General features: G+C 51.9%; 1 protein-coding gene across 4 annotated transcripts in view; it reads left to right on the top strand.

The window, feature by feature from the left end:
• Positions 1 to 22,978, top strand: part of NLRC5 (NLR family CARD domain containing 5) — a 74,826-nt gene that overhangs the window by 35,917 nt on the left and 15,931 nt on the right. For all 4 annotated transcript variants that reach the window (XR_012490165.1, XM_019754160.2, XM_019754173.2 and 1 more), the window contains exons 14-32: positions 1,546 to 1,629; positions 2,578 to 2,667; positions 4,424 to 4,492; positions 5,317 to 5,385; positions 6,195 to 6,278; positions 6,673 to 6,756; positions 8,195 to 8,284; positions 9,036 to 9,080; positions 10,050 to 10,139; positions 11,021 to 11,104; positions 13,345 to 13,428; positions 15,024 to 15,113; positions 15,303 to 15,365; positions 17,525 to 17,611; positions 19,406 to 19,489; positions 20,248 to 20,337; positions 20,692 to 20,757; positions 22,536 to 22,619; positions 22,705 to 22,788. Coding sequence is in view for 3 of the 4 variants with exons in the window: in XM_019754160.2 (XP_019609719.2) it covers positions 1,546 to 1,629; positions 2,578 to 2,667; positions 4,424 to 4,492; positions 5,317 to 5,385; positions 6,195 to 6,278; positions 6,673 to 6,756; positions 8,195 to 8,284; positions 9,036 to 9,080; positions 10,050 to 10,139; positions 11,021 to 11,104; positions 13,345 to 13,428; positions 15,024 to 15,113; positions 15,303 to 15,365; positions 17,525 to 17,611; positions 19,406 to 19,489; positions 20,248 to 20,337; positions 20,692 to 20,757; positions 22,536 to 22,619; positions 22,705 to 22,788 (1,521 nt within the window). In the remaining variant the exon portion in view is untranslated. The remainder of the gene's footprint in view (positions 1 to 1,545; positions 1,630 to 2,577; positions 2,668 to 4,423; positions 4,493 to 5,316; positions 5,386 to 6,194; positions 6,279 to 6,672; positions 6,757 to 8,194; positions 8,285 to 9,035; positions 9,081 to 10,049; positions 10,140 to 11,020; positions 11,105 to 13,344; positions 13,429 to 15,023; positions 15,114 to 15,302; positions 15,366 to 17,524; positions 17,612 to 19,405; positions 19,490 to 20,247; positions 20,338 to 20,691; positions 20,758 to 22,535; positions 22,620 to 22,704; positions 22,789 to 22,978) is intronic.

Here is a 22,978-nt window from a genome sequence, read left to right as displayed (position 1 = left end):
ACACTTTATAGAGGAGGAAATGAAGCCACAGAAAGGTAAGTCTGCTCAAGGTCACACAGCAAGGAAGAGTCCAGGCTGGGATTCCAGTCATTCTGCCTCCCAGCCGTAGCCCGTTACCACTGTCACTGAGATATGCAAAGCAGACATGTCACCACACCGAGGTCTGTCTTCCAAACCACAGCACTCAGAGTCCCCGCACCCTGTCCTGCTCCCAGAGTACAGGGAGATGACCTTTTCTTTTCTGGCTGGAGGAATCTCCATGGTGCCCAGCTCCTGGGCAGAGACTTAGAGAGAAGGGCTTGGGGATCGGTGGGGGTCGTTATGTTGCCAAGAGGGACCCCTGCCAGGACCATCCCAGGAAACCAAATGGGTGTGAAGGTGGAATGATGCAATGACAGAATGTGTTTGGAGGTGAGTGGCCCCACCCCAAGGTGAGATGGATGGGGTGAGGGCTGCTTTGGGGACCAAACCATGAGCCTTGACCTGTTCCGGAGAACCAAAACAGGGTTAGAAAAGGTGGTTTTTACCAAACTCATATACTTGCACCCACCTTACCACCACTGAGCCTGGCTCTCCTTCAGTGCTCTCCCTGTAGTAAAAGACCCATCACCCGCCTCGTTACACAGACCAGACACCTCTCGGCTGCCTTTCCCTCCCCGCTTAGCCAGTCCATCCTGAGTCAACCTACCTCCTGCACAGCTCTCAAAACCATCCTCTTCTCATCCACTTCTCTAGCCTGAACCACTCTCATTTCTTACCCAGGATGACCCATCAACCTCCTCACTGGGTTCCCTGCTTCCACCCTGGCCACCTCTACCTGGCAGAGAGTGAACTGCGTTTCTCTCCTGTCAGCCTCCTTCATCCTTCCTGCTGCTCAGAATAAAGCCAAATCCTAAAATCCCGTGTGATCCAGAACCCTGCTCCCACCCCCCAGGCCGCATCCGACCCAGACTGCTCGCTCAGTGTGAGACCCAGACACACGGGCTCCCTTTCCAGTCTTCAACTGTGCTACGTCACAGAGCCTTAGCATGTGCTGTTCCCACAACCCCATCTCCCTCCCGTCCCTACCTTCCGAACTCCTAGTTTTTCTAGCAAGTAGCTCACGCATCGGGGAAGCCTTCCCTGATCCCCAGACGAGGTCAGAAGCCCTACCATCATGGGTTTTATCACAAGAAGCAATTATGTAAGTTGCAACATAAACAGTTGAGGGCAGGGCCTTAAAGTCAGGCTGCCTGGGTTCAAATCGCAGGCCCACCTTTGAGCAAGTGCCCTAACCACTCTGTACCCCAGTATGCTCATCAGTAGGACGAGGTTAACAGAGGTGCCTACTTCATAGGGTTGTTATGAGGATTAAATATCCAAAACTTGTCATAGCACCTGGGACAGTGCCAGGCTCGTGGCAGGCGGTCTTTCAGTGTTCATTATGTTTCAGGCTCACTTATTGGAGTGATGCTTTGACTAAAGTCAGTGAGGGACTTCGTGAGTGCTGAGGGTTGAGGGGGGACCCCACCCAGCAGCTCAGGGCATCGGGCCCCTCTGTCTCAGCCTCTCAGGGAACCAGCTGGAAGATGAAGGCTGTCGCCTGATGGCAGAGGCTGTACCCCAGCTGCACATCGCCAGGAAGCTGGAGTGAGTTGTCCACCCCACTGTTCAGTGACAGGGAGGGCCCTGGAGGGCGCCAGCTGGTCCCTGCCACCCTGATCCCCGCGCCCACAGTCACCGGAAATAGTGCTGCTCCGCCACCACCCTTGCTTTCTCACAACTCCCGTGAAGTTGGGGTGACTCAGCCATGCCTTGCCTTTGCCTCTGGCATGAACCCCTTGTTCCCGTTATGGAAACCCCTTGCACATGTGGAATGTGTCCCTTGGACATCAGTGGCCTGGGTTCTAGCCTGTCCTTACAACAGCCCTGGGGTGGAGTGGTGCATTGAGGCAGCATGGGGGTGTTGGATTGGGATGTGGGGGTGAGAAGTGGTGTGTTAGGGTGGGGTAGAGTGTTGGGGTGTAGGGGTGGGTTGTTGGGTGGTGAAATGGAAAGAGAGGGCATTACGCTGTTGGGTGTGCTACGGTGTTGCATGGTGTGGAGTGGGGGTGGGGTTGGGTGGCATGTGTGGGGGTCTTAGCGTCACGTGTGGGCTGCGGTGGGGGGGTGTTGAGGTTGGGTGACAGTGGTTGGAGCCTTGGCTTTGTATTTGAATCCTAGCTCTGTCATTTAGTAGCTTTGTGACCCTGGGAAAGTAATTTAACCTCTCTGAGGCTCAGTTTCCCCATTTATTAAATGCGATTAAAATGGTGGTTATTTTATATACCAGGAAACTGAGGCTCAGAGAGGTGAAAACAGTGAGTTGGTTCTTATCGCGCCCCCTGGAGAACTTTATTCTCTGAGTGGGGCCAGGGGGGTCATAGGTCTCTTGGTTCACCACATGGGCCAGAATCCTTTGAGACCCCCCCGATTCAGGATCCAGGGCGTCCCAAGAGTGACAGCTGGCAAGCGGCTGAGCCTGAGGGAGGCGCTTGGCGCTGTGTTGGGCTGGGGACTTCAGCTGCCTGCTGATGGCGGCCTTCCTCCTCCCCACAGCCTCAGCGACAACGGGCTCTCGGTGGCCGGGATGTACTCTGTGCTGAGTGCTGTGAGCACGAGCCAGACCCTGGCAGACCTGCACATCAGGTGAGAGCTCCCAGTGGGCCACCATCACCCATGCCCACCCATCATTCTCTCTAAGGCCTGGGAATTCTCATGGGCCCAGGCCTTTGGGACCTGTAGATGCTTCCGAGCCTGTGCACCTGTTCCCAGCGGCTGCAGGTGTCGGCCACTCACAGCTTATACCTCCTCTGGGAAATTCCCTGGACTGATAACTGATATGTTATACTCCTCCCTAGCTGCCCCAGCTAGGAATGGCCAGTGACAGAGGCGGAGGTGTAACCCTCCAGCCCGTTTGTCTCAGATGGGACAAGCTTTTGGTGCCATTCACGCTCCCAAGCTCCCTGTGGGATCAGGCTGAGGACCTGCCCTGTTCTGCTTCCCTTGGTCCCTTACTGGTTTCTCCTGCGAGAGGGCCCTCAGTACATCATGTGCACAGGTGACCAAGTGACATGTGAGCCCCTGGCCATTCACAGGCTGAGGCTCTGCTTCTAGGGAACCTAACCTAAGACAGGGCCCAACCTTATTTCTGTAAGTCTCAGTATTCAGTCTGCGGAGCTGAGGACAGATGCTAATTAATATCAACACACTCCCCACCCAAGGGGACTCTCAGCTGTGTAAGGTGGTCCCTGCTTTAAACACCTCTCCAAGGAAACAGAGACCAGCTTCACCCAAAAAGTGGATTAGAAAACCTCAGTTCACTGTATGTAACGATGCCATAAAGGCTCCCTAGGGAGTTCCAAATGACACTCCATTCACTTCTAGGAATTTAGGCTAAAGAAATCACCGTGATTGTGCAAATACATTTAGCTGCAGCGATGTTCACCTCGGTATTGGTTATAATAGGGAAAAAATGGAAATAACTTAATGTTTAACAGTAGGGTATTAGTTAAATAAACTAGGTGGCCTCGAGAGAGAACTCGATGGAACCCTGATTTGGCTGCAGCTTTAGTATGAAGGAATGACTGTGGTATATGATGTGACATAAAAATTTTAATTCATCATTTTTATAATAAAGCTTTCATACATACTCAATGGTAGGGAGAACAGTATAATGAAGACCCAGTTCCCACCAATAATTATCAACATTTTGTCACCCTTGCTTCATCTGTCCCTTGAAAATTTAATTTTTAAAAAAGAATTTGTCATTTTAATCCCACTTTTTAAGGAAAAAACAAAACAAAACATTCACTGCATTAAAAAAAAAAACACAGAAGACTTGAAGGACCCTCTCCAAAATGTCATCAGTAGTAACTGATATGTGGAAGAGCTGGTGGATGATTTTTCTTTATTTTCTTTTTATTCTATTGTATTTTCTAAGTTCTCTATAGGGATGAAGTATGTCTTTTTAATGAGAAAAACACATGTAACGTTCAGTTTGCAAAGTCGAGGTCAGAGATGCACCGGCTATAGGTGTGGACTCTCGTGTGGACGCTCAATGTCTGTCCTGACCTGGCAGTGACCTCACCCTGCTGGGGTGAGTCCCCTCAGCCAAGGGTGCCACCGAAAGCGGAGGATTTCAGCCTGAGGCCCACACCAGAAAGCCGGCAGAACTGTTCTTTCAAGGACTTGCCAGGAAAGGAGGGCTGATAAGTTTGTGAATCCTCTGTGGCAGGAAGAATTTAGGCCCCCGCTCAGCGGGAGTCAGAGGACAGTCAAAGGAAGTGGCTGCTCTAGAGGCCGGGGGATGGCACCTTAGAGTTCCCTCCAGGCCAGGCTAAAAAAGGACATGGAAGCAGGGACCCCATATACCTCTTGACTCCTCCCTCTCTCCTCTCCACAGCCTCAAGTACAAAACTGTGGTCCTCATGTTTGCCCCAAAGATGGAGGAGCAGGAGGGAAACCAGGAGAGGTAAGATAACGCCATCCCAGCCCTACTCTCGGCCAGGGCCATCTCCTCCCTGACCTCCACAGCTGAACAGTACCACTCAACTGCCAGGGGATCTTAAATTCACGAAGGCTCAGGAAGCCAGCAGGCTCGGCACGGGGTGCAGCCCTAAAGGGGAGGGTCAAAGTACAGCTGCCTTCCCATTTCTGAAGTGGTGCCTGAAGAGAGCCCTGGAATGCAGGATGGAAACTATATGCTGAGACAGGGGTGGGGTAGCCAGAAAACAAGGCCCTTCAGCCTAAACCCAGAGGATTGCCTGGACTGTAGCTCTGATTTTGGTCAGAACTTCTGGTTCCTTCTGGCCTGAGGACCCTTTAGAGGGCGTTTGCCTCCTCCAGGGTACCTTCCTGGATTGCGCCAGCCTAGCACATGGACAGAGACTCAGCTCTTAGCTCCTCAGTGTCCACCTGCAATGTCTTCTGTAGGGGAGCGTTTGAGGGCTTGCTTGGAGCTGAGGCTGACATCTCTGAAGGCACTGATGATGATGATGATGATGATGATGATGATGATGAGATTAATGATACTAACAGCCAAGGTTAATTGAGCACTTACTATGATATGCACCAAGCACCAAACTAAGGCAGTTCACATATATTCTCCCAGTAAGAGGCTAAGTGATTTGTCCCAGGTCACACAGCCTGGAAACGGAGGAGCCCAATTGCAACCAAGGTCTGACTGTCTCTGGGCCCCATATAGAGATTGGGTGGTGGGAAGTGAGGCTGAGGATGGACTTCGGAGACAGCGGATGAGGAGCTGGCTCAGCCTGGCCTTGGTGTGTGTCCCTGCAGGGTTCTGTTTCATGACAGCCTGATGCCCCAGATGCCCTCTATGCTGTCCCTGTGCTTCCCAAACATCAGGTACAGTAACGCCGTGCAGGCCCCTGGTGTGGTCCCAGCCCCCTCCCTTCCTCTTCACAAAGCCGGGCCCCAGGCCCCCAGCCCCAGGTGCTCCCTGGATGGCATGACCTGCTATATCCAGGACTTGTGGCCTGGCTTCCCTGCTTCCCACCTCCCCTGCCCGGCCACTGCAGGCAGGGCTCACATGGCTGCCCCCTTAGTCACCTTCCCCTCCCAGGGACCTCCCTCCTCTTAGCTCCCCTGACTTCCAGCAGTGGAGGGGTTGTGGGAATGCTGGACGGAGAGGATGGGGAACATGCGCCTCTTCTTTCCTGATCCTGAGGCCTGGGCCTGGGGGCTCAGGTGAGGCCCCCAGGGTTCCCATCAATACTGTTCTGGCCCTCTTTCTTATTCTCTGTCCATGGGAATCTCGCTCCCTGTCTGTCTCTCATTCCTTGTTTCTCTCTTGTTTTCTGTTTCTCTCACATTTTCTGAGGTCCTTTGCTCATTCCCTGTCTGTCCTCCTCTGGCTCCATCTGTGTGTCTGTGTGTCTGTCTGTCTATCTGTCTGTGTCTCCTCTCTCTTTTACCTCTGTGTCTGTCCATCTTGGTCTCCCTCCCTCTCTGTCTCTGACTCCGTCTGGTTCTTCGCTGCCTGTGTGCGATGTTTCATCTGTATGTTGGTCTGTCTTTGTCTATCTGGGTACCAGAGGCATCTCAGTCCCTCTCCTGCAAGCCTGGTTCTCTGCCTGTGTGTCTGGGGGTGGTGGGCCGCTCTGTCCTCTGTTCGGTGGGGCAGGGCTACAGGGCTGTGGTTCTGCCCTCCACAGGCTGACACACTGTGGCTTGCGAGCCGAGCACCTAGAGCAGCTCTGCACAGCACTGGGAGGAAGCTGCCGCCCCAGTCACCTTGAGTGAGTGGCTATTGTTACTGGAAGGCGGGTGGGCGATCAGTCATAGGATGTTAGTGTGTTGGGTTTTGTTTTACTTTTGAATATTTAGATTGTCAGTTCTTTCTTGTTGCAAGCAGGAACCCTATAGAGAATCTGGTGAAAGTTGTACCTCTCCCTCCTAAAATACAGGTCCCCCACATTTGACACCCTCTGAAGCCCATCTCTGACTCCTCCCCTCAGGGGCCACAAACCTCAGGATAAAAACCCTGGGTGAGACCCCAGCGGATTGGCAGCCCAGGGTCGTGTCCCAGTTTCAAGAGAAGCTGAGTGACTGAGCGAGTGGGTGGAGAGACAAAGCTCCTGCCCATCTCCATCCCCACCCTCCACTAACCTGTTCTCCTCCTGCCCCTGCCAGCTTATCAGGCAACGCTCTGGGGGACGAAGGTGCAGCCCAGCTGGCTCAGCGGCTCCCTGGGCTGGGTGCTCTGCAGTCCTTGAAGTGAGTAGCTGGCTGGGCAAAGTCTCTCAGGCTTGTCTTCATCAGAATGAGGGCATGTGGGGCGTGGGGGGTGTTCTCGGTCCCATCTCACTCCCCCCTGGGATTATGGGAAAGATTAAATCAGAAAATGCATGTCAATTGCCCAGCCCAGTCCCTGATACCTGGGTAAGTGCTCACCAGTAAAGGGTATGATTTTCATTAAAAAAGATACTGGCCTTTGTGGCTCAATGACCTAGCTTCTGACGTAAGGTTTCACTTCTTGAACCCGTCTCTGGGAATCCCAGGTTACCTGGGGCAAGGCAGACATGCTGGGAAGTATAACCGATGAGTGAAATGGCTGGCAGCCATACTGGCCCTGGGGTGCAGGGAGGGGCTGTTTGATAGCCTGCGAGCTGAAAGACAGGCAGGGTTTGTACCCCACAGGACACCCACGCAGGGTACCTGGCAGAGAGAGGGAGGATGTTCAGTATGGAAGGGAGGCTCTGGTGGGAGGCCAGGAACCCCCAGACTTTGCCTGCCGTAGACCAGAATTCCTGGGCCCCAAAGGCCGCTGTGTTCTTGGCTCCCACTACCCCCCACTGCTCCACCCAAGCTGTTCTAGGCCAGTGAGAGGAGCCCCAGTGAGCATAGGCCCAGGTTCCTGGTGTGGCCTTGGGCAAGTGACATACGTCTCTGGTTTCCAGTGAGATAACATGTAAACTATAGAGGGGTATATTTTGCCTACAGCCTTAGAATGAGGGCTGTGGCTTGAGGGCCCTTCCTGCTCAGACACTCTCACTGGGACGCTGGGAAGAACAGGAGGCTGCCTCGGTTGTTACCCGGGGCCTGCACCTGGGTGGGGAGGAAGGCCTCACCACTGCAGGCAAATTATATGCAGATTGCAACTTATGGGGCAAATCCCCTTGCTGTGAACACCTACTATGACCCAGGTGCTATGTGAGTCTGCACTCACCTACCAGGACCCCCATCCTAACGAGTGTGACATTAAATGGCAAATAAAAACCACCATTACAGATTGACAGGCTATGAAAGAAAGGAAATCTTTTCTCCCTGCTTTTTGAGCAAGAGCCTCCCGCCCCCCACCCCCGCCATTTTCATTTTTCATTGGGCACTACCCCTCCTTTATCTGGTGGGGAAACTGAGGCACCACTCTGGCCTAAAAGCACTCCCCAGATTCATCACAGACAGAGGGAACCACTGAGATCTAATCTCAGCTCTGTTAACCTGTAACCTTGGGCAAGACTGTGCCACTTTCTGGGCCTCAGTTTCCCCATCTGTATAATGGGGAGTTGGGAGAGACACTCTGACCATCCAGGTTTCAGTGAGCTCCATCCTCTGGACTCAGGGATAGCCCTCCCCTGCCCTGTGCTCTGATCACAAAGCGGGTGTTTCTGAGTCCTGGGTGACCGCCATCAATGCCATTCCTATGATTCTCCAGCCTCAGTGAGAACGGCTTGTCCCTGGACAGTGTGATCAGTTTGGCCCAGTGCTTCTCTGCAGTGCAGTGGGCTCTCCACCTGGATGTCAGGTGAGTGTGCCTCTGGGCCCCCGCCCTGTCCCCTCATCTGTCAAATTCATAATGTAGCATCCTCAGGGTCAGTGTATATGTGATGGGTGTCCCCTGAATGAATGAATGAATGAATGAATGAATGAATGAATATAACCCAGGTATACCCAAATTGTTCCAAATCCACCATGAAACACAATCCATCGACTCTCCCTTATTCACTCTCTGGATTGTCCTGAGAGACATTTAATAAAACTAAGAGATCCTTGGTGACTACTGAGTGCTCAAGGACCTGCTTTCATTGTGGAGCCAATGAGACTGGAGAAGGAAAGGCACCCAGCCACGCAGCTCTGGGGCATGCAATGAAGATCATCCATGCTTTCACGCGAGGCCTGCCCATTCTTCCCCGTCCCCTCCCAAGAGTGTCTATGATACTAGACAGACCAGGTTTAAATGGAGGCTCACTGCTTACCTGCTGTGCAGCTTTGAGCAGGTCACTGAGCCTCTCCATACCTCAGTGTCTTCATCTGTAAAATGGGGATAACAATACTTCCTATTTCACAGTTTCAGTGTGAGAATGAAAGGCGACCACGTTGGTGTGCTGTATATATGCCTTAATAAATGTAGTCGTTAGTGTATTTATTGTAGTATTTGCTGAATCTGCATCCTACCCCCCAGGCCTGCCTTGCCTGGGCCAGTCTGCTTTCTTGCCCTTGCCTGGGGAGCGGACCCTTTGCGCTTTCTCTGACTGCTGCCTCCTTTCTGCCTGCAGTTTCAAGAGCCAAGTCATCATCCTGAGAAGTGACAGAAGAGCCAGGTGAGGAGGGAGAGCTCCAGGGGTGGGGTGGGCTCCCCTCCCCACTCTGGTCCCCATTTCCTACAGATACCCTCCACCTTAGATCCATGTTGACCACTGTCAGCCCTAGAGTAACCCCCACCCCCACCCCGGGTCTGGCTACAATTCATCACTACTTCTGTACCCTCACACATACCCCGTATAAATTTGCAGTAAACAGCCACCTTAAATCTCTCTTGGAAGAAGCCAGTGCAGGTGCAGGGGAGGGACGAGTAAAGGCCACAGCAGAGCAGGTGTTAGCAGGTTACTGCTGTGCAGGAGGGAGAGGGGAGCATTTGTATTTCTGCCTTTCGGGGACTTTTGCAGACGTCTGCAGACTCACAGCTTCAGATGAGTCACCGTCCTTTCACACTCTGAGAAGGAAATTTGAGAAGCCAAGAACCGTTGGTGCTCTGAAAGTTTCCACTTGTTTGCTGTAAACAATGAGTAATAGGTAGTTCTCCACAGATGTTCCTGGCTGCCCCCTAGTGGGGCACCCTGGTCTAGCTTGGGAGGTTCGCCCAAGGCCCTGCCAATGTGGGGCCAGCTGGGCTGACGTGGCAGGGAAGGGCACTGGCATATGGGATGGCTGTCTGAAGCCAGGGCTCGCCCGAAGCCTGGTAGTCTTGCTTTCCAAACTAGGGTCTCCATTTCTGGGGACCCTCTGGCTTCTTGAGGCCAAAAGAATGGAGGCACAGAGAGGCAGAAGTCATGTGAAGGCCACCTTTGGTGACCAGAGAGAGGAGAAACTCTGTCCTGCTCCCTTCACCGGGTCAGGTGCTGCCCCCTAGACAGGTGTAAATGGCTGGCTTGCTCTCTCTGGCCTGTTTCCCCATCTGTACAGGGAGGGGCTTGATTGTCACAAGGACCCCTTCCAGCCCTGACTGATGAGTCTCGTCTTCCAATGTGGATGATTTGAACTTTCCTTTCAAATGTTTTCCCGACTCCAAGGGATCTGTCAGCTGCTGGGTCTTTGCCAGAGTTCCCGACTGGAAGCCAGTTCTCATGGTTCGGTCAGCACTGCATCCCCAGGAGCTTCTGGTACCATCTTACCCACTTCTTATTTGGGGTCACCACAGTGGGGTGAGGGCTCAGGAAGTGAGGAGAGCCCAGGGGGTTAGGGCTGGGGACTAGGAGAGAGAGTTTCAGGCAAGGGAGGAAGAATGAGGGCTGGTGACAGGGGCTGCTGGGCCCAGCATTCTCCTTAGAGAAAAGATCCCACATTAGTTTCTCTGAAGCCTTTTTGGCTCTGCCACGAGGGGCTGTGAGCCCTGGCTGGACCCCTCCCCTCTCCGGGCCTTGATTTCCTCACATAAGAAGAGAGCTGCCTAAGCTGGGGCCTGAACAGAGTTGTCCAGAGGAGGGGAGAGGTAGTGTCCAGACAGGTGAGCCAGCTTGTGTGGAGGCTCAGAGGAGTGAAAGCGTGGCTTTTGGGAAACATTTCAGTGTGGCTGAGAATATACAGGGAGAGTGGAGGCAAGTGAGGCCATGGCAACGCTGTTTTGCTTTTAGCCTAAGGATAATGGGGAACCACAGAGGGCTTTCAGCACAAGAGAGCCTGGTCAGACTTACACTGTTTAAAGATAAGATGCTGGCAGGGTGGAGAAGGATGGCAGGGAGGCAAGAGGGGAAGAACGAGAGTATTAAAGTGGTCCGGGTGAGTGGTGATGGTGGCCTGAACTTAGGCGTGACTCAGTGGGGAGGACTTAGGGGCTGGATCAGGGTATCTGGGCACTCGGGGTCAGAGTGATGGGAAGGGGGCCTTGGAGAGACGTAGGGGTGGAGAGCGCCCCCTGCAGGGGGAAGAGCCTGCTGCCTGCAGGTTGGGGAGGAGGGTTGTGGGAAGGAGGGGAGAGTCCCTGGAGCTGGACAGGTGCCCTGAGCCCTCTCTGAACCCCTGCCTGCCCACTGCCCCTTTTCAGCCTCAGGGAGTGTCAGCTGGAGCCCCCGAGCCTCATCCGCCTCTGTGAAACTCTGGAGAAGTGCCCAGGGCCTGTGGAAATCAAGTAAGTAAGGAAGACACAGCCCCAGAGGGCACAATGCGGGCATCTGCCCAGTGACCTGAGGGGTGGGGGGAGTCCGCCTTAGAGGCCAGGTGAGTCTTTTCTGGTTCCTTCCTGCCAGACCCCATAGCCCAACCCCATGGGAGTTCCCTGACTTGCTCCCAAAAGTCCAGATCAGGTACCTCACCCCTCCCACTGAGAGAGGCTGTGCTGGGCCTGGGGCTTCACGTTCCCCAGCTGCTCAACTCAGGGCACCCAAGAGTCTCAGTCTGCCCCCTCCACCCCTGGAGCCCCACACTGGCACCCACGTAGGCCTGCCTCCATGGCTGGAACCTGTCACTCCTGGAGGCCTCTCCTCAGGGCCTTCTACTCCTTGTGCATTTGCATGTCCAGTTTGTACCTATTCACAGTCACAGACTAGCCATGTTCTGCAGTTTTACTTTCCATCGCACCGGATGTGTTTTTCTATTTTACTAGTCTTCTTTCTTGCTTTCAGGCTCCCACCTCAAATGCCCTTCTGGCCCTTGCAACAAGCTTATCCATGTTGATCACCTGTGTGTGTCCTTCCATGCTTTTCTCCAAGTTCAAACACGTATGGACCCAGAGGGAAGGGTTTTTGACGTTGTTAACAGACGCGGAATCTTCCCACGTAAGAGCTCTGCCCCAAGCTTTTGTCTCGGGACACTACATCAGGCTTTCCTAGAATATCAACACATGAAGAGCCAATGAATTTTTTAAATAAACCATATATGTTAGAATAGTTTAAAACTTGATTTGCAGAAAAGTGGTAAACCTAGTCCAGAGAGTTCCCTCACTCAGTTTCCCTTGGTTGTTCATATCACACGTTATCATGGTACTTGTCACAACTAAGAACCTCTTACCTTGGTACACGACTATTAGTTATACGCTAGACTTCATTCAGATCTCACCAGTTTTTCCACAAATGCCCGTTCTCTGATCCAGACTCTAATCCAGGATCCCACTTTGCATTCTGTCATCCCTATTCCTTTGCCTCCTCTGATCTGTGCTAGTTGCTCAGTCTTTCTTTATTGTTCCTGCATGACCTTGACGGTTTTGAGGAGTACTGCTCAGATATTCCTCGATTTGGGGTTGATGTGTTTTTCATGGTTAGACTGGGTTATGGGTTTGGGCTAAGAAGACCACAGGGTAAAGTGCCTCTTCCTGTCTCAGGGGAGACCTGCTGTGGACTCGACTTCTCACTCTTGATATTGACCTTGATCGCCTGGCAACGTAGTGTTTGTCAGATTTCCCCACTATAAAGTTACTTCTTAATTTAAAAAACAAAACACTTTTATTATGGAAGACTATCATGCACAGAGAAAAACAGGGAGAGTAGTGTAATGGAGCCTTAGTTGCCCTGTAGCTAACTGCATATTGCTTGTCATCTCGTGGCCCCAGCACACACACACAGGCACACACACACATTTGCACACATGCTTGCGTGCATACACATGTGCCCACGCGCCCACACATACACATGTCATTTGGAAGCAATGCCCAGACACCTCATAATTTCATCTGTAGATATTTCAGTATGCATAGCTAAAAGATAAATACTCTTTGTTTTTTAACATAACCAGAAAACCATTACCAGACCTAAAATATTAACATTTTATGACACATTAAAATCATCAAATAGCCATAGTGTTCAATTGTCCCTGATTATCTCTTATGTGTTTTTTATACATTATATTGTGTATTTGTGCCTTTTCGTACTAACCCTCCACGGTTTGGATGTGTCACAAGTTATTGAACCACCCCCTCTAGGGTCAAGGTAGACATCAGGCTGCTTCCGGCATTTTTTGTTTTTGTTTTGTTTTCATTTGGTTTCTTGGGATTATTCTTCTTCTCCTTCTTTTTCTCCTCCTCCTCCTCCTCCTCCTCCTCCTCCTCCTCCTCCTCCTCTTCCCCTTCCCCTCCTCCTTTCTCCCCCCCTCCCCCCTTCTCCTTCCCCTTCTCTATAGCACTACAGCCAATGCTGCCAAAAGCACTCTTCTGAGAAGTCCCACAGCAAAGAAAACTAATTTGGCTTAACCCAGTGTTTTCCAAACATATGTGACTTTCCTTTTCCTCCAGCTTTCGTAACTCAAGGACCTGGTGTTCCGAGGGAACGTTTAGGGCACCCCAGGTTTAGGACCCATCTCCCAAAGGCTCGGCTGTGCGGCCATACTCCTAGCTTTGCCCAAGGCTTCCCCACCTCATTCAGATGTCTTGTTTCATAGATTGTCCCACGGGACCCTGAGTGATCAGAGCCTGGACACCCTGCTGGGACATTTGCCCCGGCTCCACCAGCTGAAGCTGCTGCAGTAAGACTGGTTTCCCCATTTCCCTGTGGCCTGAGGCTCTTGCATTGTAAAGCTATCCCCTCCCTTTTCTTCCCTCCTTACCTTGGGCTGTGCCCTCATTTTATCAGGCACAACTGGGAGCTAGAGTCTACTCCCAGCTCCTCCCTCATACTTTATCAACTATGAGGGGAGTCATTTGACCCCTCTGCGCCTCAGTTTCCTCATCTGATAAATGGGATTCATTTTCCCCAACCCCTGCCCCAGGGATGGGATTCAAACAAGACAAGTTACTGTGACAGATGGGCTCGTGTACTTCTCCCCAACCACAGAAAGGTCACCTTCCCCTAGAAAGGGACTTTATAGAGGTAGGTCATGTGTATGTCACACACCATTTTTTAAAGTTCACCATCTAACTTCGTAAAGGGGGAATTTAGCAGCATCCCCCAAAGTATTTAAAATTCTGTTTTCTAATTTCAGTTCAGACTGGTTAGAATTTGAAAAGGATTTACTTTAAATTTTCTTCTGGGGTGGGGGAAGTAGCTGCAGCTGGGGTGAAAAAATACAACAGGAAGTTAAATCATATCATTAATAATAGCGATATAAACACTAAGGGTAATGATTTCTGGGATACCTGAGAAGACTCACATCACATCTAGGACCTCGCTCATCCCTGAGTCCTATAAGGTGGGGGGCAGGGGAGGAGACTGTGAAATGCCAGAGGTGGGCAAGTATGGCAGAGCTCATGTCAACCTCCACGGCACCCATCCTGGTCCTACCCTGCTAGGAGAGAATGGGTCAGAAAGGGCTCCTTTGGACACAAAAGATGGTAGGTTAAAATGAACAGGTGGGAAACCTCAGACCAGAGAGGGGCTTCTCTATGCCCAAATCACACAGCATCAGCCCCCAACTCCTCATCTGTCTTTTGAATGAGGTAGCCAGCCTGACTTACGCTTTATATTACTTGGTCAATAGTGCTTGTGCACTACTGTGGACCAGGCACTGTTTGGGGTGCTGGAGATACAGCGTGGGAGAGAGGTATTGCCACTACTGGCATCTAGTGAGTAGAGGTCTGAGATGCTGCTAAGCCTCCTGCAGGGCAGCCCCCAATAACAATGAATTATCTAGCCCCAATCTCAATAGTGCTGAGGCCTATAAACTACTCTAAAGGTAGAAGTATCCCACTCCCTGTCAGCAAGACTGACCTGTTAAGTCTGTGCTTCAGGATGGAAACAATATAATAATAATAATAACAAGCCTGGGTAGCAGGCTAGGCAGTGCGCACACTTGATGTAATTAAATCCTGATGACACCCTGAGAGGAAGGTATACCATGAGTTGTCCTGTTTCCCAGGTAAGGAAACTGAGGCTCAGAGAGCTTAAGTGACTTATCCAAGGACACACAGCCAGGAAGCAGAACTGGGGCTCAAACCCAAGTCTGCTTGACCCCAAGCGTCTATTTGTCTCTCTTGAATCCCTGCCTTCTTCCTTATTGCTATGCTGACCTGCCAGCCCTCCCCGTGCTCGGGGTCTTTCCCCTCCACCTATCACGGTTCCTTGCCTACAGATCTTGCTTGGCTCTGACTCGCTGACTTAGGACCCTGCCCCTTTCCTTCTCAGGCTGAGCCAGATGAGACTGTCCCTAAGGAGCCCCTTCCTGCTGGCTGACCTCTTCAACCTCTGCCCACGAGTTCAAAAGGTGGATCTCAGGTGGGCATTGCCCTGGGGCAACTGGGGCTGGTCTTGGAGGGTCGCCTGAAGTCTGGTGGGTGTGAGGGGAAGGATGGAGGCAGTAGGACCCAAGTCAGAGGCTCAGCTTCTGGAGGAGGGGTGCTTGGCCCCTGGGGGCATCCTAAGGCTGTGGCCGAGGGTGGCTGAGCCAGGTGCTGTCTGCTCCAGGTCCCTGCATCACGTGACCCTGCACTTCAGGTCTAACGAGAAGCAGAAAAGTGGGCGTTATGGGTAAGTCCCCTGGACCCGTGCCCTCCCTGGCAGACAGAGGGTGTTGGGGATGAGTAGACACGCCTCCTGAATGGCCAGAGCAGAGGACAGACAGCAGAGAAAGAACGTGCAGCACATTCCCCCGAAGGACCTGCAAGGAGACTTGTTTCCTCCAACATGAAGAGGCAGGCATCCAGAGAGAGCCAGGCTCTGTCAAAGACAAGGAAGGAGTCCACATCAGACTCAGGAACGTGTCCAAGAAAAAGGACTTCACAACCTGCCCAGCAGGCTTGGCACCTTGGGCAAGTTCCTCAACCTCCCCGATTCTCAGTTTCTGCAGCTGGAGAAGGGAGACACCATACTGCAGGGCATTTGCAAGGATTACATGAGACAACATGTAAAGCATGCGTGTCGCTGGTGCTGACTCCTGGACCAGCGCTCTGTGGTTGCCTGGGCGAGAGGGGGGCAGGTCTTGCACTAGAGGCAGGATAATGGGGCAGGTGAGGGACCTCTGAAAGCAGAGATGACATTTCTGTTGACTATTTGATGCCACTGGCTTGCTCAGAGGCCTTGGACCAGACCCTTCTCCTCGCTGTGCCTCAGCATCCTCAGCTGTGGAATAATAAATGGAAGAGCAAGTATTTGTTGAACGTCTGCAGGGCACCAATCTGACAGCCTTCTACATGTCACCTCCTATAAACCTCACAGCTGTGGTCAGACTGCACGTCACATGGTGAGGGAGGCAGCTGGACTTGAACCCAGGCCATTCACAGTACTTCTAGCCCAGGGGTGGACAGACGTTTTCTGTAAAGGGTTAGATTGTAAATATTTTGGGTTTCGCAGGCTCTATGGTTTCTATCTCAGTGACTCTACTGTTTTCGCTTGAAAGCAGCACAGAAAATACATAAAGGAATGTGTGTGGCTACGTGCCAGTGAAACTGTAGTTGTGGAAATGAGATTTGAATTTCATATAATGTTTGTGTCATGAACTGTTATTCTTCTTTTGATTTTTTTTCTCGACCATTTGAAAATGGGAAAATCATCCTTAGTTTACAAGCCATATAAAAACAGGTGGCTTTGGCTGTAGCTTTTGGACTTCTGTCCTAGCCGGATACTACCCTGACCTCTAGGACAGCTTAGTAGTTTCTAAGTCAGTGGTTTCCAAAATGTAGGGCACAGACTTGGATTGGATGATTGTCAGGAGGTTGGGCAGCTACTAGAGAAGTTCCACTTCATTGAATCCTTAGAGAGGTCACTATTCCCTGTCTATTTAAGGCCAAGAGGAAGTCTCAGCTGGATGTGGGCGTGTCTGTACCAGCTCTCTAACACTGGCGAAGCTCATTTTTTAAGAAAGAGAGCCCTTAGCAGGTGTCAATATCTGGCTCAAATTTAATGGTGATATTTTGCTCTCATTTCATATATTCTTATGCTTATGGTCTGTTTGTGGCATGCAATACCAGTTTCCCATTTGAGTGAGTGATACAGGGTTTTCTTTTACACTAAATACATCAAATAAAAAGAATAAGCTGATTTAAAAATAGGAAGTAAGTCACGGTATAAAAAGGAATTTAGAGCTCTGGGGTGAATCATGAAGGAGAGTAACAGTGATACAAATTTGAAATAATGATTTTAGGAACTTTGTGATTTTAAGATTCTTTTTTTTTTCAATTGCTGGCTGGTCATAGGCTCTTCTTTAACTTATTGTATCATCTCATTTTAGGCCTTTACCACTGGTAAAGGCAGATTTACCATTACTTTTAATTTCAGGATCAGTAGCCCTCTGCAAAAGCAGACCTCACCCTATTCTCCTCCACCCCACACCCCCCATGTCTGTTCATTAAAATGACCCCAAGAGCTACAGTTCTCGGACTTGAGCTCAAATCAATCAGCCGGAGGGCCTTGCCCCTAGAGTTTCTGATTCAGGGCGTCTGGGCTGGGCTTCCAGAATTTGCATGTCAGCAAGGTCCCACTTTCAGAACCACCTCCCAGAGGGAGCATGTGGGTGCCAGGTGGGATCTGCTGTGGGGGAGGTGGAAGTTGTGGGTGCTGGATAGTTCCGGAGAGTCCAAGCTTGGACAAGGCCCCACCACAGGGGCTGGGAGGCCACACCCAGGATGAGCCAGGGCAGAGCGGGTCTGAGTGGCTTAACACTCAGCCCCAGCTTGTTCCCTCTCCTCCAGCATGTTCACGGGCTGCGGCCTCAGCCAGGAGCATGTGGAGCCACTGTGCAAGGTGCTGAGAAACTGTGAAGACCTCAACCAGCTGGAGTAAGTTGGGGGAGGAGGACGGAGCCTGGAAGCATGTGCCTGGGTGTCACTGGAGGGATGTGTGTGTGTACACGTGCTCTCAACACCTCTCAGGACCAGCTAACGGGATGCCCGAGACTCTGGGTCACATCCATAAGGTTTCCCTGTACCCATTTTATCCCTCCCACCCCCTCCGCCCGCCATAGTGGAGCTAGTTAAGCATGTGCTCTTGATCTAATTGGGGAAGGCCTTCAAAAAGGGCCACAGGAGCCCGTTGGCCTAATGTTGATCAAGTCATTGGAGCTCTGCTGGGTGCTGGGGACTAAAATGAAGGATCCATTGATTTCTCTGGCATGTACTAAATGCCTCAGCCTGAAGGGGGCTCCCAGAGCCAGCTGGGTGGGGACTCGAGCTCTCGTACTGTTACTGTTGAGAAGTGGTATCTGTGTGGCCTGTCTTGGTGCCCAAATAGTGCAGCCCCCACGTGGGTAGAAAAATGATAATAATAGCTAACACCTATAGCACTTTCTCCACTGTTCTATGTGCTTTAGATATGCTTTTTATCCTTTCCACAAACCTATATACTATTGTCCCCATTTTATAGGTGAGAGAGCTGCGCTCCAGAGAGTTTAAGAACTTGGCCAAAGTCACACAGCTACCGCGTTTCCCCGAAAAGAAGACCTGGCTGGACAATCAGCTCTATATTATAGTAAAATAAGACCTGGTCTCATGTTATATTATATTATATAGGACCCGGTCTTATATGTTAAAATAAGACCCGGTCTTAGATTAATTTTTGCTCCAAAAGACGCAGGAGAGCTGATGGTCCGGCTAGGTCTTATTTTCAGGGAAACACGGTATGTACAATGCAGAATCTTTGTTCACAACCGTTAGAAGTGCAGCTTAGGACCTTAAAGAGAGATGTGTACAAAAAAAAAAAAAAATTCCTGTTGTGATGTGGCCAAGAAAACAAATGTGATGAAAATCAAGTATTTTAAAGAAAGAGGAATAAGCAATGATGTGCCTTTGAGATTTTCTGTTTTTTCATTGTCGAGGGTAATTTTTCTTGTTTTAAAGATTATTAAGTGGCTTCATGAGACAAACTAAGTTTTACAGTTTCTCAGGAAAAGGCAAAATAAACAAGCCTCAAAAGTGTCATAATCAGGGACAAAATGAGTTCAAAGATACAGAACGAAAATCAGATATTCCAGGGCACACTGGTCAGATTGTCTCTGAAACTGTCGCTAAAACCATAAAATGCCACAATGAAGGGAAATAAGAAAGTATTCAAGTGCAATTTCCGATATTGCATTCCCAAATTAAAAGAAGAAATCTGTTGGGGAAGCGCCTCCTCCAAACATTTTTTTTCCCCCTGAATTTACTCTTGTTCAAAAATGGCAGCTCCCAACTGATCCAGGCCAAGGGCATGGTAAAAGCTAATTGGTTTTCCCCTGCTGGAGTCCTGGTAGTGGTCCGCAGACACCGAGGGGGAAGATGCGAACTGGTTAACCATGGTGCTGGGGAGGGGAATGGTGATGGGAACACGGGAGCTGTGGTGTGGTGGTGTTGGTGGTGATGAGTCTCGTGGTGATGGAGATGGCGGTGGTTGTGGTGATGGTGGTGTCGAGTAGTAATGATGGGATGGAGCCGGTGGTGATGGTGGTGTTGGGATGGAAGCGATGCTGACTGGAGGAGGTGAGAACGGGTGATAAAGAGAGTGCTGTGTGGGTAGAGTAGCAGTGATGGTGGCTGAAGGTAAGGCACAGGTTGGGGGGCCACATCTGACCATCAGCACCCTCCTCTTACCTCTTGCAGCCTCTCCGCCAACCAGCTGGGTGATGACGGGCTCAGGTGCCTCCTAAAATGTCTGCCTCAGGTGCCCATCTCTGGTTTGCTTGAGTAAGTGATGAGCAGTCTCAAGGACAGCAAGGAGGAAGAGTCCTCTGAGCCAAGGGCATGAATTTTGAGGGATCCCTAGAGAACCCCAGAGGACAAGGACAGGGGAGGGGAAAGGGGTAATTCTTCCCTTGAAATCCTCCCCTGCCTTGGGTCCTTTCCTCCTTCCCTCATTGCCCACCTTGGGAAGAGCCCCCACCAGACACCCAGGACAGGCTGCGACTAAAGCTTGGTAACTCAAGCTGACTCCGGGTAAGGAGCGACAGCTCATCCCTAACCAGCTGGTGTGGGATCTTAGCTGTCCCGGCTCCTGGTCCAGCCCATCCCTGAAGCTCCTCTGACCAAGGCTACGGGACACGGTTTTGGAAATGTCCCCATAACAGGGAGGGTCCCTAGGAAGTCATCCGCACTCTCACCAATCTCCCCAGTAACCCGGGAGACAGTTGGCCAGAACTAGGATGGCCATTGCTAGGCAACTGAGCTTTGTGCTCTGTCTGGGGCTGCCACCCTAACCCCATCAGCGCGCTGTCGCACAGCTTGCAGGGACTCGGGGTCCGGAGCCTGTCCTGACCATGTGGTGCCAGTGCCCCTCTGGCCTCTCTCAGGACCTCGGTGTCTCCACCTGGAGAATGGACACTCGGACATTGAGAACTCTCCTCCCGGAGATGAGAGCTGGAGGGGAGGAGACAAAGGAGGCTGGGCAGGGCTCCACGGAGGTGCTGACCCCCATGGCCCCATCCCGAACCTCATTTCTCTTCTAGTCTGAGTCACAACAACATCTCTCAGGAAAGTGTCCTGTGCCTGGTGGAGAGTCTCCCCTCCTGCCCACGTGTCCAGGAGGCCTCGGTGAAGTAAGGATCCTGGTGCCACTTGCTGATGGTGGGGGAAGTCTGTGTGACTTGGGACAACCATTGAGTCTCCAGGGTTCACTGAATGTGGGATCACAGTTTCCATCCTCTGCGGCCCTCGTGCCATGGGGACCAGGGAGATCACAGGGTGGGGAAGGCCAGGCTTCAGGGTCCCCACAGAAGGAGTTGGATCAGCAAGGGCCTCTCCTTCCATGGATTCCCCCAGCCCTTGTCCCTCCGTCAGCCTCATTACCTCCTGTGTGTGTGATGACGGGCTCAGGTGCCCTGTGTCCCCTGGCATCTGGGTCCTGAGGACACTGGTAAGGCTGTGGCTTCCTCACACCCCTCTCTCTGCAGCCTGGGCTCCCAGCAGAGCTTCAGGATTCACTTCTCCCAACAGGAAGAGGCCGGGAAAACACTGAGGTAATTCCTGTCTGGGGTAAGGGGGAAATGGAGGGGAGGGGAGAGAGGAGGCTGACCCCGTGGCAGCTCCATGCCTGCTTTTTCACTGGGCCCTGTCCTCCTTCTCACACCCTGTTTCAGCTCACTGCCCAGGTTTGCCTCCCCATCACCTTCCCCAAACCCCCACTCCTCTAGACCTTGGGCCCGGCCTTCACATTGTATTTGTGCCTCTTAGCCATGCCTTAACTATAAATCTGGATGCTTCTGAGTATCATAGTTAAGAGCTTGGACTGTGGAGCCACCTGGAGGTAAATCCCAACTCTACCACTTACCAGCTGTGTGACTTTGGACAAGTGACTTAACCTCTCTGTTTCAGTTCCTCATCTGTTGTGAGAATTAAATGAGTTAACATGTGTAAAGTGCTTGGAAAGGGCCTGGTTCATTTGAGCGCTATATCAGCTGTTGTTGTTGTTGTTATTATTACCCCCGGGGAGCCTGGGGCTCTGTCTCCCTCTCTCTCAACCTCACCACTACTGCCTTGAGTTAGCTCCCCTACATGTCTTACTTTAGCTGTGACTGTGGCCTCCAAATTGGCGCACTGCCTCTTGCCAGGCCTTTTCCCATCCATTCACCCCACAGCACCCAGAGGGATCTTACTGACACCCATACATCTGACTATGCCACACCACCGCTCTAAGCCCTTCAGGATCAAGTTCAGGTTCCTTAGCCTGGTCTTCTCCCTCACAGTCTGATTTGGCAGTTACCTCCGACCACGTCTTTCCTCATCCCCCACACCACACACACACACACACACACCACCTGCACACATCCCACACATAACACATACACAACACACATACCACACCACACACATACATGCACACACACCATATACCTCCCCCCCCACACACACACACACACCACACATACATGCACACACACCATATACCTCCCCACACACACACACACACACCACACATCGCATACATACACACATATATTCAGCCACAAGGGGCCTTTGCTCCTTGTTCACCGGCACATACTGTCTGAGAAAGCTGCCCTGCCCCACTGGGCACTCAGCCTGACTTCTCTTCCCTGCTTTTCTGAGATGAAGTGTTCCCCGCAATCCTTGAAGACCCAGCTCAAATGTCAGCCCCTCCTGGAGAACGCCAGTGGCCCCTCTGTCTGTTAGAATAAACCACGCATGTTGTTGTGCTGGGCTCTCATCTCTGCCCGTCTGTGAGGCAGTGGTCTGGAGCCTGTCTGCTGGCCACACAGGGTTGCACACCTGGAGGGCAGGGCCAAAGGGACAATCCTAGGCCCTCCTTCCTCCAAGGGAGCCTGGAATAAAGTGGTGCTAGAGACTAGGGGAGTGGTTATGGGTTTGGGGTCTGGAGTCAGGCTGAGCTGGATTGAAACCCAACTCTGCCCTTACTTCTGACCAGCTCTGTTTCCTCACCCATAAATGACACTGTTGGAATTAAATGAGATACTGCATGTAAGGCAGGCACGCCTGCTTGCTCACCCTGTGTACCCAGAGGCTGGCATAGGGCCTGGCATGAGTCAGGGCTCCATAAGGGACTCACTTCTAGCATTTTCTTGGGGGACTGTCTCTCCAAAGAGGCAGGAATCTCCCAGGGCAGGAGCTGCATCTTTAGCTTTTTCTCAGGCCCTGGTCCAGGCGGTTGACCTCAGTGGGTCCTCCCCCTCACCATAGATCCCGCGGGAAACTGGGAGGAAGCAGGACAGTAGCCTTCACAAGCCTCACCCAGGCTCTGCCCTTTGCCCTCTGCCCTCAGGCTGAGCGAGTGCAGCTTCGAGCCAGAGCATGTGTGCAGACTGGCCACCAGCCTGAGCCAGGCCTGGCCGCTGAAGCAGCTGACGTGAGTGACAGGGCCCCCCATGGGGACAGCTGAGGGGTGGGGGCTCACTGCCAGAGCCACTGTGGTAACCTCCCTCTGTCCCCAGGCTGACTCAGTGCTGCTTGGGCCTGGAAGGCCTGACCGTCCTCTTGAGATTCGTGAGATGGCCAGAGGGGCTGCTCAGTCTCAGGTAGTCTTCCTTCGTGCCCCTGGGTGGAGGCCATGGCATGAATGAGGGCAGGGGCGGGCACTGGAGAATGGGTCTCCCCAGGGTCATGAACCTGACCATTTCCTGCACCCAGAACCCCAACACCTGGCCCCAGAGCCGACTCTGCCCATTTGTCCCAGAGAACCCCTCAGGCACACAAAGAAGCCGCCCT

The sequence above is a fragment of the Rhinolophus sinicus genome, linkage group LG11, assembly GCF_036562045.2.
Source record: "Rhinolophus sinicus isolate RSC01 linkage group LG11, ASM3656204v1, whole genome shotgun sequence".
Classification (NCBI taxonomy): domain Eukaryota; kingdom Metazoa; phylum Chordata; class Mammalia; order Chiroptera; family Rhinolophidae; genus Rhinolophus; species Rhinolophus sinicus.
Note: the sequence above shows the minus strand (reverse complement) of the source record. Positions and strands in the feature narration are given on the sequence as shown.